At 36.9% G+C, this 12,776-nt stretch overlaps 1 protein-coding gene across 1 annotated transcript in view; it reads left to right on the forward strand.

Moving 5' to 3' along the window:
- Positions 1 to 12,776, forward strand: part of EFHC1 (EF-hand domain containing 1) — a 58,091-nt gene that overhangs the window by 10,461 nt on the left and 34,854 nt on the right. The window contains exons 3-5 of the mRNA XM_008055268.2: positions 2,728 to 3,015; positions 4,769 to 4,918; positions 6,091 to 6,283. Coding sequence (XP_008053459.1) covers positions 2,728 to 3,015; positions 4,769 to 4,918; positions 6,091 to 6,283 — 631 coding nt within the window. The remainder of the gene's footprint in view (positions 1 to 2,727; positions 3,016 to 4,768; positions 4,919 to 6,090; positions 6,284 to 12,776) is intronic.

Consider the following 12,776-nt stretch of genomic DNA (forward strand, 5'->3'; position numbering starts at 1 on the left):
CACTCCAGTCTGGGTGACAGAGTGAGACTCCAACTCAAAAAAAAAAAAAGAAAGAAAATATATTGTTTTAGTCATATATGTAAACTCAAGTACTTTACTGGACAAACTGATGTTAAATGATCAGAGATGAATGTACAAAAAGAAAATACTTCTAGAAGATGTTTTAATGGGTAAAATTTTTACCACTTACAGCTTATGTCAGAGAATGAACTCCCAAATAACCAGAGAACTTAAGAATGTATTGCCCCCAGTTAATTGAATAGTCAATTTCTTAGATAAATACCAAGCATACCATTACATAGTATTAGTTGCTTCTTTTCCCTAAAGAATCTGAACATACTAAAATAAATACAAAGCAAGAATGGAGATGTACCTGATTTAGTCTTTCTTTGCTTCAAAAGGAATTTTTGGATTTTACAAAATGACTACATGGTCACAATTGACTTCTGTAGATTCACAAGCATAGGAGATTAGGATTCATCTGTGCTGATCATATGGCATAATCTAGAAGATTTGTTCTTAAATAACTCATTGTGGATTTTTTTAAAGTACAAAATTAAGGTTCACTGAGCCTTTCAAATATATGTGTATATATTTGAAACACATATGTAAACATATGCTGCTGCTGGGTTTTCTTCCTCTCCTTCTGTTACCACTGCCCTCTTGTCCCCTCTGCTTATCTGAAATTTTCCCACTCTTCAAGTCTAATGTATCTTCTATTTTCTTCCATTTAAGCTTTCTCTGGCCTCTTTAGCCCACACAGATTTCTTCTATGAACCACTGCAGCACTTATTATCTGAGAAGTAGTAAGACGTGTGGAAGGACATTGGGCTGTGAGTCCATAGACTCTGTCCTTAACCCCTCGAATGGCCTCAGGCAAGCCACGCTACCACCCTGGGTCTTGGTTTACTCCTTTGTAAAATGAGTGGGTTGGACTAGCTGATAAGTTGGCTTTGATGTTTTGTGTATTTATACACCTGTGGTTCAAATATAGGTTATCTCATATATGAATTACTGTGATCATGCTCCTACTTTCTGCAGCTGATCTGAAATGTTACTTTAAAATTCTCTCTCTTTTTTTTGCGTCTACCATGTTATTTTTCTCCTGTAAACATCCCACTGCACTAATTCATTTCATCTTTTTATGATGAGTTTTGAGGACTTCATTCCATGATATTTCTATTTAACCTATGCAATTGCCAGTTCTCTTTTGGTTCTTCTCTTGTTCTTCTACAGTGGACGCTATACCTTTTTTAGAAACAGTACTCATGTATAGAATTACTTAATCTTCCCATTCATCAAGGCTTATTGCAGCTTCATTTAAGAATCTTCTTGGTTTGTTCCTCTTATCCTAGTAGAGGTTTGGGTAAACTCTCTTGCCTACGTAGAACACCATTCTAATACTTTCTCTTCTTGAAAAGAAATATTAAAAATAAAAGCAGAATGACTAATTTTAAAACCCCAAAGCATGTCAACATATGTTCTTCATGATATTGTTTTATATTTTTTAAGTGTGCAATCAGTGTGCCATTTTGACTTCACATTGATGCCGATGCTTTACAGAGGACCGAATGTTTGCTCAATATGTGTGTTTTTAAGCAGAATGAGGGTGTTTACACACCCTCCAAAGATTCTATAGTGGATTGATGATTTGAAAGTCCATCATATAACATCTGTAAGAATGAATATGTTATTAATATGCATTTTAAAAGGACTCCGCTGCTAAAGAAGTAGACTTGAGTGTCTTTTAATTTTGAAACCAAAAGTCATAGTCTTGTCCAAATTTTTTTACTTTTTCCAGAAGTCCTTAGAGGGACTTTTGACATGGAGATGAAGCTAGTAGAGTTAAGGTCATTAAGGCCACAAAGAAACACAGTGCAGTAACTAGTCTACATACATAGTGAGCATTTGAATAAGATGCCAGCAAACTTCTATAAAGGTCAGATAGTATATATTTTGGGCATTGCAGCGGTTTTTGGTCTGCTTGGGCTGCCATAACAAAATACCATGGACTAGGTGGGTTAAACAATAGAAATTATTTTCTCATAGTTCTGGAGGCTAAAAGTCCAAGATTAAGGTTGCAGTTTATTAGGTTTCTGGTGAGGGCTCTCATCCTGATTGGCAGACAGTGACCATCTTTCTGTATCCTCATGTGGCCTTTCCTCAGTGCATTTACTTGGGCCTAGGGTTGGGGAGCAGGATCTCTCTTTTACCCTTTTAAGGCCACCCATTCTACTGGATTAGACTTAAGGGTGAAATACCCCACTTTAAGACTTCATTTAACCTTAATTACCTCCTCAAGACCCTATCTCCAAATATAGCCACATTGAGGGTTAGTTAGGACTTCAAATATGAATTTTGGAGGAAGACACATTCAGTCTATAGTAGCAGCCCACATATCTTTATCACAACTATTCAGCTTTGTCCTTTTAATGGGACAGTTGCCATTAACAAATGAATATTAATTATTTACATAATTATTTGTAGATACTGAAGTTTAAATTTTGTATAATTTTCATGTGTGTTATGAAATATTCTTTTGATTTTTAAAACTGTTTAAATATGTAAAAAACATTCTTAGCTTGCAGGTCATATAAAAAGCAGGTGGCAGGTTAGATTGGACTATAGTTTGCCAACTCTTGATTTAGAGGCTGGTTCTCTTTTCAGAAGGGTACTTAGAGGACAATGATAAACTAATTTGACACTATTTCTCCGTGTGTGTTATAGGTGCTGAAATTTGACGCCTATTTCCAAGAAGATGTTCCTGTATCAACTGAGGAACATTATAGGATTCGCCAAGTGAACATTTACTACTATCTAGAAGATGACAGCATGTCTGTCATAGAGCCTGTTGTAGAAAACTCTGGGATTCCTCAAGGCAAGTTAATCAAACGCCAGCGGCTAGCTAAGAATGACCGGGGAGACCATTACCACTGGAAAGACCTAAATCGAGGAATAAACATCACAATTTATGGCAAAACTTTCCGCATTGTTGACTGTGACAAATTCACACAGGTATAATATAATATATATTTTTGTAAGTTGTGGGGCCTAAGGCATCATCATTCTAATTTATGGAAAGATACATTTCACGTATTAGGGTAAGGGGAGACACTGGTGATCTGTCCTGCTGTGAATTATTATGCAGGTTAATTAAGTATTTATGTGTGTGACTGCATTGATATGTACCAACACTATGTAGAAACATCGGATTTTTCAGAATGATATTGATACATATTCACTCAAAATCAAACTTTCTTCATAGCTGAATCATCTGGTAAGAAACAAGTTCACATGGAAGTTCAAATAGAGAGGAGGGGAGGTAGCACCCCTGCTGGGATGGAAGTATGGGAGAGGCATTGAACATGGGGCTAGGTCAGATCCTGTGACTCAGAATACCTGAGACTGAATGGTCCTGATAATGGCTGCACGTGTACTCAGAGCACCCAGAGCATTTGCAGAGTCCTGCTCTTCTGAGACCCACCAACTTGTGACTTTTCCAGTTTTAGGGAATTTCTCACTTTTTCTCTTCTTGCCCTTAAAGGCATTCTGTTTTCTCTCTCTTCCTTGTGGGACATTTTAGAATAATCTAAATAATCTACGTTCCTGACAGAATCCCTAAAGTAAGGTTACAAAAGGGCCTGATAACCTGTTGGAAGCAAGAGAAGGGAGTACAATGCCCCTAAATGCCGTAATCTGTAATCCTGCCATACCAATACACCATCTCGAGGGAAAATGTTGTTGTTATTCATTATCTCCAGTTCAATAGTTTTTATAGAAGATCACATTATTTTTATATTCAGAAGATGTTGGAGACTTCCTAATAAAACTTTAAGCAGTAAGATCACAAGCTAGTTAGCAGAAAACCTAGTACTAAACCCCACATATTCTGATTTGGAATTTTGTATATTTTCTACTGAATTGTGCAAAAGCAAGCTGCGCAATTCCAAAAGAAACCCAAATTTTAGGTTAACTTTCAGTTCCAGGATGTAAACATATATCATTAAATTGTTCTTTTTGTGATTGTCAAAAAAGGTACAGTTTATGGTGGTGCTTTTAAGAAGATGAAATGTCAAGTTGGATTAAAAAATATGACTCTGAAAATAATATATTTATTCATAATTATTAAAATAAAATTTAACATCATGTCAAATTCAGATACTTTAAAAACTTTTTTTGGTGAAATTTGAACCTGTCCTATTTTATCTTTCCTATTTTGTTAAAACATTTTCTGGTCTAAAATAACTAGTGGATATGCTTCCTTTATCTGGTAGGGAGAAAATATTTAATCATAGACAGTATTTGCTTTAAGTGAGTTGGAGAGTTGGGAACATAATGTCAGCCTAACTTGGCCATTGTGTAGCTTGCCTTCATGCCTAATATGAATTATGTGGTGTTTGAAGCCATAGTTAGGTTCCTAATAGATGTATTTAAGCGAGCCTAGAACTTATTCTGTTCTTGGGCACCTAACTAAATTTGATGGATCTAAATACATATTTGAATGCAATCACTTTGCCACCATGCCTTCAACTAGCTTAGCAAATACCCAGCAATTTAACAGTATAAGGTGTTTCAGGCAATTATCAATTGTGAGCTGTATTATAGAGTTGGGTCAATTGGAGACTTAATACAGCTTAGATATGCTCAAGCAGCAAAGTAATGGTTAACCTAAACAATGGCATGGAGATTATCATTACACTTATTTTTATACTATCAGTTTATTATTTACTCTAAGAAAGATGATTATTACTAATTTTGAATTACATAGGCATTTTTAGAAAGTCAAGGAATTGAATTGAATCCACCAGAGAAGATGGCTCTTGATCCTTACACTGAACTCCGGAAAGAGCCTCTTCGTAAGTACATCACCCCATCGGACTTTGATCAGCTCAAGCAGTTTCTCACCTTTGACAAACAAGTAAGTGATATAGGCACCTCAGTAGGCTTACTTATTTCCAAAGGTGGCACATATTTATTGGCAAGCTGTTTGGGTAACTGTATTAAGTATTTTGAAATATTACCTCTGTAATTTAACTGTTTGGATACAGTGCAACCTTTCTGTTTTCATCTGGGGTTAGAGATGTGAGAATGCCTAAATTTCATATTAGAGATCCAGAGAAGATTGTGGAGTTAAGTTTTGTGAATCCCACCAAACCTTTAAATCTAAAAACCATTCCTGAGCTACATCTGCTTCTCACTTTGCATTTCCAGTTGACCATTTACCTCCCCCAATTGAGCTAATCTTATAGAATCCTTTGGGAAACCTTAAATGAATTATTGGGAAATTTCAAAGCTGTTGCATATATGTAGGTTTCTAATGTTAAAATAGTTAATGTCACAGAAACCCTGTTGCAGATGCTTCCCTGTTAAATGTTATGTTAATGTTGGAGTACAGAATGTTCTGAGCTTTTTCAAACTTCATTCCAACCTTCCTAATTTTCTCCCTTGTGAGCTGATGTGTATAAGCATATTTTAATCTTCTCCTTTTCATTCTAAAGGGAAGAGAAAAGGGAGAGATCACCCTCAACACTTCTTTACTGTTCTTTTCTGTCAGAAGTTTAACTCCTTTTAGTTAAGAAAATGCAACCTAGCACTAGCATGGTCTTTTAAGGATTTTCTTTATATCAGTTATATATCTGTTCTTATTTTGTATTTAAAGATTGTGTTGATGAACAACAACAACAAAAGACTAGTTAATAAGCGAAAATTCTTTCCATACTAATTATATGTAAACCATGCTCATCGATACCTCTATTAATATATATATGTAAACTACTGTACATTGCTCCTTTAATTCAGCTTCTCTTTCACTGACTAATATTTTGGATCAGAGTGAGCTCTTCTTTCTTGGCACAAACTTAAAATCCTATTATTTAATTCTTTCCAGCTGCTGACATCTGGTACATAATTTCAGATTGTGTTAGTGTCTTTGATGAGTATTAGTTTTATTCATTTTACCATCTGAGATTACTTCATAGTCTTTCCAGCTAATTTTCTCATCATTGTCTGATAAATAAATGCCAAAGTAGCTATGTTAAATTCTCCACTTTTAGGATTCTTACTTGAGTCACTACTCTGAATTCCACAAAGGTTCTTCGATTCTATGCAATCTGGGATGATACAAATAGCATGTTTGGTGAGTGTCGGACCTACATCATTCATTACTATCTCATGGATGATACGGTGGAAATTCGAGAGGTCCATGAACGGAATGATGGGCGAGATCCTTTCCCCCTCCTGATGAACCGCCAGCGCATGCCCAAGGTTTTGGTGGCAAACACAAGTATGTTTTATTCAGTTTATCCTCTTACTTGAAATTTTTTTAGGATCTTAAAAAGTTGCTTAATCAGTGTAGTTATTCCTTTTCACTTGGGAGGCTTTATCTATGTTCTGAGCATTCCTAGATGCTCAGAAAATGGCTTTCCTAAGCTTTCCTCCCTTGGTCCAGGCATGCCTCCTGGTAGAGATGACTGATACCCAGCTCAAGGAAACACTACCAAACAGCAGTGGAAGATTCACTTAAAGTGCAGTAGAGCAAGGCTTCTGAACTGAAACAATTTAATGTTAGATTTTTAATACATTTTTCTTTGTTTTGTTTTATTTATTTATTTTTTTAGTTGGAGTCTCACTCTGTCACCCAGACTGGAGTGCAGTGGCTGCTCCCGGCCACCGCAGCCTCGACCTGCTGGGCTCCAGCGATCCTTCCGCCTCAGCCTTCCAAGTAGCCAGAATTACAGGCATGCGCTATCACGCCCGGCTGATTTTTTGATTTATCGTAGAGATGAGGTCTCGCTGCCCAGGTGGGTCTCGAACCCGCAGGCTCAGGCAATCCACTCACCTCCGCCTCCCAAAGGTGCGGGATTACAGGCTGAGCCACTGAGCCCGTCTAATACATTTTTCAAACAGCCCTGTTTTTATTCAAGGATATAGCTTAGCATTTCCTTATATGCTTTCCTGACTTGGCTTCTTACCTCAACTGCTTCCTAAACAGGAAGTTTCTATGAGGCTTAATTTGAGATTGGAAAAGGCATGTCTGTGACTCAGAGAGGTGGAGTCCATTGTGTCAACCCCGGCTCTTTCTTTGCTGGTTTAAAATTACCTAGCACATTGGAGAGTGACAATGTGACAAAATGGCAGTAAATGCCTGCTGCTCACTATTTCCTGAGACAAGTAGGCTTGCTTTAGTTATTGACTTAGTAGTTAAATACTTTTCTCTTAGATAAATGTCATCTTGGTAATATGTTAATAATGTCTCTCATGTTTGGGTGGCTGACAGAATTCTGTAAATATTTTCACTTTTTACTATACTTTTGGGAACTAGGAGATAAGAAAATCCAGGTATTGAGCAAGAAGTTTGTCCAGATTAGAGGTTATAAGCAAATGAATAGTATGAGGCTAAATTCAGCCTACCCACATGTATTGCTTGGCCTGCACAGTTTTTTTTTGTTGTTTTTTTTTTTAATGTAGTGTTATTTGTGGGCAAGGAGTTGGAAGTTTTCATCTTTGGGAGAGTAGATAAACAAAATGTGGTGAAGATACATTTTTATTAATATGCAGTAGTTAGAATCAATAAACAATACACAGAAAGCAAATGAATGAGTCTTAAACACATAGTGCTAAATAGGAAAAAAGGAAGTAAAATGAGATGTGTAACTCAATAACACATAATGTGAAATGCATGCAAAACTTAGTACACATAGTGCCCATTCCATCAAAAAGCTGCACGTTAGAATGGTTGTATGTGAGGAAGAGGAGGATCAATTGAGGGAAAAGGATAAAAGGTAGTAACAGTTGTCATCATTTTAAAATTAAGAAAGCTCACATTAAATATCACTTTAAAAAAATGAGTATAACTGTGAATATACCTTGAATAGCAACAGCTATATCTGTGCCCTCATTCAACGTGGTCTGCGTACTGCCTACCACACATATTCTTGTATTCTGCTCCCTATAGAGCCCTCTAGAGTTCACTGACACTGAGACTAAAATACTAATTTTAGCCTTCCAGAACGCGGAAACTAGCCTCATCTGGAGCTAACATAGGTTAAATTTATAGTAGGTAAAGAGAAAGAATAGGAATAGATTCAGGTGGCATGAAAAAAATCTCACTGATACTGAATCCCTTGAAATCTCAGGTTCCAGGTTTATCACTACCTTATCAAGGGGACCTGTGTTTAAAATGTTTTAATGCATGACCATTCTCTTTTATAACCTCCCAATTAAAAAATTATCAAAGTTGTATGAAGGGGCAGGCTGGTGACATATGTTGGTTCCTTTTAAAGGGCAGGAAGCATATCTTTGTGTGAAAGTCACTGTTAGTCATGAGGTAGCAGTACAGAAAGGGCTATGCTGCAACCAGCCAAACAATCCTTTTAACTGGAATGGTGGTGATAAAGGAATGCCATCTAATTAACTCTCAAAAGCATTTATCCAATAAGTGACTTCTAGTAAATTCAATTAAAGAGTTAAATATCTGCTATGGGAGCCAATTTATGTGCTAAGTGCTGCAGAGGATAAAATGAAAATGAAAATCCCAGTCCTTCCTCTGGGGAAAACAGTGTGGCGATTTCTAAAAGATCTAAAAATTGACATTCCATATGACTCAGCAGTCCCCCATTGGGAATATACCCGGAGGAACTCAAATTATTCTATAAAAAAGATAACTGCACATGCATGTTTATTGTAGCACTATTCACAATACAAAAACATGGAACCAACTGTGCTACCCATCAAAAGAGGACTGGATAAAAAATGTGGTACATATACATGATGGAATATTATGCAGCCATAAAGAAGGACAAAATTATGGACTTCACAGCAACTTGGTTGGATTTAGAGTCTATAATATTCAGTGACCTATCACAGAAACTAAGAACTGAGTACCACGTTTTCTCACTCATAAGTGGACCCTGAACATTTATCATAATACTACATGAAAGGGATTAGCAGTAGTGAGTCACCGCTAGGGGAGGAGGGGGAGCATTAAAAAAGCATAAGCATTAATAACATCAATAAAGTACCTAATTCCCAAACCAGGTGAAGTGAGGACCAATGGGAGGCCCAAACTTCACTTAAATGGTATCTACTTATTTACCTAACCCTGAATCGTACCCCACATCTTTAAAATAAATTTTTTAAAAATTCCAGTTCTAGAATTCTGCCCTTCAGGCATTTCTGGTGTCATTAGGGAGACAAGTCAACGTCATATAAAATACACAAAGCTGTTAAATAATAACACGAGTATACCAGTTTGCCTGATTATGTATTGAGATGTGTCTTGCAGACAGAGGTCAGAGATAGAGAGATGTGGGCCCGAAAGACTAAAGAATTCTTTGTGGAAGAGCTGCAGTTGGACCCAGAATCAGAACGGCAGAAAACAAAGTGAGAGTGTACTCTAGCAAGAGGAACAAGAGCAAGGGTTGGGAATTAGGAATGAGTATAGCATGTTTGGGGGCATCCAAGAGATGATGTTTAGGCAGAGTTTGTGTTGGACAGTAATAGAAAATTATGGGATTGTCTTTCAAAAGTTCTCTCTGCCAGGGCCTTCTTTTACGTAGTTTAGATGAATCAAAAAATCATGTTTATGATGGATGAAGTTAAAACATCAGGAATTCGGAAAGTTATTTCTTTGTTGAGGTAATTGCAGGTAATTAGGTGGCAAGTAATGTCAAAATGTGTATTTGGCTTACTAGAAGACTTCTTCTTGGCTCTTGAACCCAAGGCACTGAGTTCTTGAAGTCTAGGTATGTTGATTATCCTTTAGACTGGCTTTTATAGTTTGATCTTGCCTTTTAAATGAATCGAGGTCAGGCACAAGTGGCCCATGCCTGTAATCCTAGCCCTTTGGGAGGCTGAGGTGAGAGGATTGCCTGAGGCCATGGGTTTGAGACCAGGCTGGGGCAACTTGGTGAGACTTTATCTCTACAACAAATTAAAAAAAAATTAGCTGGGCATGGTGGTGCGTTCCTATAGTTCCAGCCACTTGGAAGGCTGAGGCAGAAGGATCACCTGAGCCCAGCAGGTTGAGGCTGCAGTGGCCGTGAGCATGCCACTGCACTTCAGCCTGGGTGACGAAGTGAAACTCCAACTCAAAAATAAAAATAAAAAAATAAAAATAAATGAATTGAGAACACCTCTTAGACCTTTAGTGTTCCAAAAAGCTGAATGTTTTCCCTCAACCTCTGAGTATCTTTATTAGCTTTCTCAATCATTCAAATATATTAATTGAACATCCATGCTAAGAAGTGGAAACCTAAAACTAATATAAGCCCATATTTCAAAGACTTTCCAATCTGATGAGATAGGCATATAGATCAGTGGAATAGAACAAATTGTCCAGAAATAGATCCACACATATATGGTCATATGATTTTTTACAAAGGTAAATAGGCAATTTGGTGGAGAGAGAATAATCTTTTAACAAATGGTCCTGAAACAATTGAATAGCCATATGCAAAAACAAACAAACAAGTAAAGCAATCTCAATCTCTACCTCCCAATATATAAAAATTAACTCAAGATGAATCATAGATCTACATGTAAGAGCTAAAAACCACTAAAAGTCTAAAAGAAAACATAAGAAATTTTTGTGATCTTGGGTTTGGCAAATATTTCTTAAATGCAACACAAAAAATACAAACTATAAAATAAAAAGTCAGAATTTAAAACATTTGCTTTTCAAAAGACACTTAGGAAAATGAAAAGAGAAGCCAAATATTGGGAGAAAATATTTGTGAAACGTATTTGACAAAGTACTTGTCATAGTATATATCAAGTGCCTCTTAAGCCTCAGTAACAGTAAGACAACCCAATTAAAAAATGGGTAAAGGATTTCAACAGATATCAAAGAATATATATGGATGGCCAATTAGCACACAAAAGATATTTACCACAATTGGTTGTCAGAGAAATGTAAAGTAAAACCAAATGAGATACTACTGTACATCCACTAGAATGTTCAAAATTAAAGACTGACCATGCTAAGCGCTGACACAGATGTGAAGCAGCTGAAACTCTCACATGCTGCTGGTGGGACTATAAAATGGCACAAGCATTTTAAAAAATAGCTTGATAGTTTCTTTTTTTTTTTGAGTTGGAGTCTCACTCTTGTCACCCAGACTGGAGTGCAGTGGCCACTCCCAGCCACCGCAGCCTCGACCTGCTGGGCTCCGGCGATCCTTCCGCCTCAGCCTGACAGTTTCTTTTTAAAAATTGTACATAATTCCTATGATACAACCCAGACATTTCTTTCTTAGGTATTTACCAAGAGACAGGAAAGCATATGTCCACACAGAAACTTATATAAATGTTTATAGCAGCTTTATTTATAATAGCCAAAAGCTGGAAACAATGCAAGTGTCTACCAAAAAGTAAATAGATAAACTATTATTGTACATTAATACTCCCAGTCCTAAATTCTATTCTTCAGGCCTTTCTAGTTTCCAAAAAAAAAAACAAGAACAATTATTGATGTATGTAGCCATCAATAACAAACAATATGAATGAATCTCAAAGCGATTATACAAAGTGAAAGAATTCAGACCAAAAAAATGCATACCATATAATTCCATTAATATAAAATTATTGAAAGTGCAATTATAAATAACAAAAATAGATCAGTGGGTACATGAGGATGGTGAGGAGAGTTACCTTTTAAAGGGGCATGAGGAGACTCTTGGGTGTGATCGGTATTATTGCTTTGAAGCAATGGTTTCATAGGCAAATATATATGTTAAGCAACATCAAAATTGTATACTATAAATATGTGCAGGCCGGGCATGGTAGAGCACAACTGTAATCCCAGCACTTTGAGAGACCAAAGCAGAGGGATCACTTGAGCCCAGGAGTTCAACACCAACCTGAGCAACATAACGAGCCCTCATCTCTACAAAAATTCAAAAAATTAGCTGGGTGTGGTTGTGTATGCCTCTAGTCCCGGCTATTTTGGAGGCTTAAATGGAAGTGTTGTCTGATCCCGGGAGGTCAAGGCTATGGTGAGTCATGATTGTGCCACTGCACTCCAGCCTGGGCAATAGTGAGACCCTGACTCAAAAAAAAAAAAAAAGATGTAAAAATATAAATCCATACCTAGATGTGTCAGAGACATTAGATTCAAAAGATCACAAAAGCACCCCCCCAAAAAAGACCACCCATGAAGGATGGCAGTTGGAATGACAAATGACTTCTCAGTAGCAACAGTGATTTTTAGAAGACAGTGAAATGATATCTTCAAAGTGCTGAGAAACAAAACAAAGCAAAACAGAATTTAATGCTTAGAGAATTTGTATCACGGAGGTGAAATACCTTTCCATGCAAACAAATCAGATTTTACTAACAGAACTTTACTGGGAAAATTCTAGAGCGTATTTCAAGTCGAAAGAATATGACTCTAGAATTAAGGTCTAAGATACAAGAAGTGATTAATAAAGATAACAGCAAATGTGGATAAATCTAAATAAATATTGACTATGCAAATTAAAAGAACAATGTTGAATTTGTGGGGGTTAAAAAATATCAAGGTAAGGCCAGGCGTGGTGGCTCATGCCTATAATCCCAGCACTTTGGGAGGCCGAGGTGAGAGGATTGCCTGAGCCCACAGGTTCAAGACCAGCCTGGGCAACTTGGCAAGACCTTGTCTCTACAATAAATAAAAAAAATTAGACAGACATGGTGGCGCATGCCTGTAGTTCCAGCTACTTGAAAGGCTGAGCACAGTAGATCTAGGCTGCAGTAGCCGTGAGCCTCACTGCACTCAAGTCTGGGCAACAGAGTGAGAC

This window comes from Carlito syrichta, unplaced genomic scaffold, assembly GCF_000164805.1.
Source record: "Carlito syrichta isolate Samal-C Ts95f unplaced genomic scaffold, Tarsius_syrichta-2.0.1 Scaffold301806, whole genome shotgun sequence".
Taxonomy (NCBI): domain Eukaryota; kingdom Metazoa; phylum Chordata; class Mammalia; order Primates; family Tarsiidae; genus Carlito; species Carlito syrichta.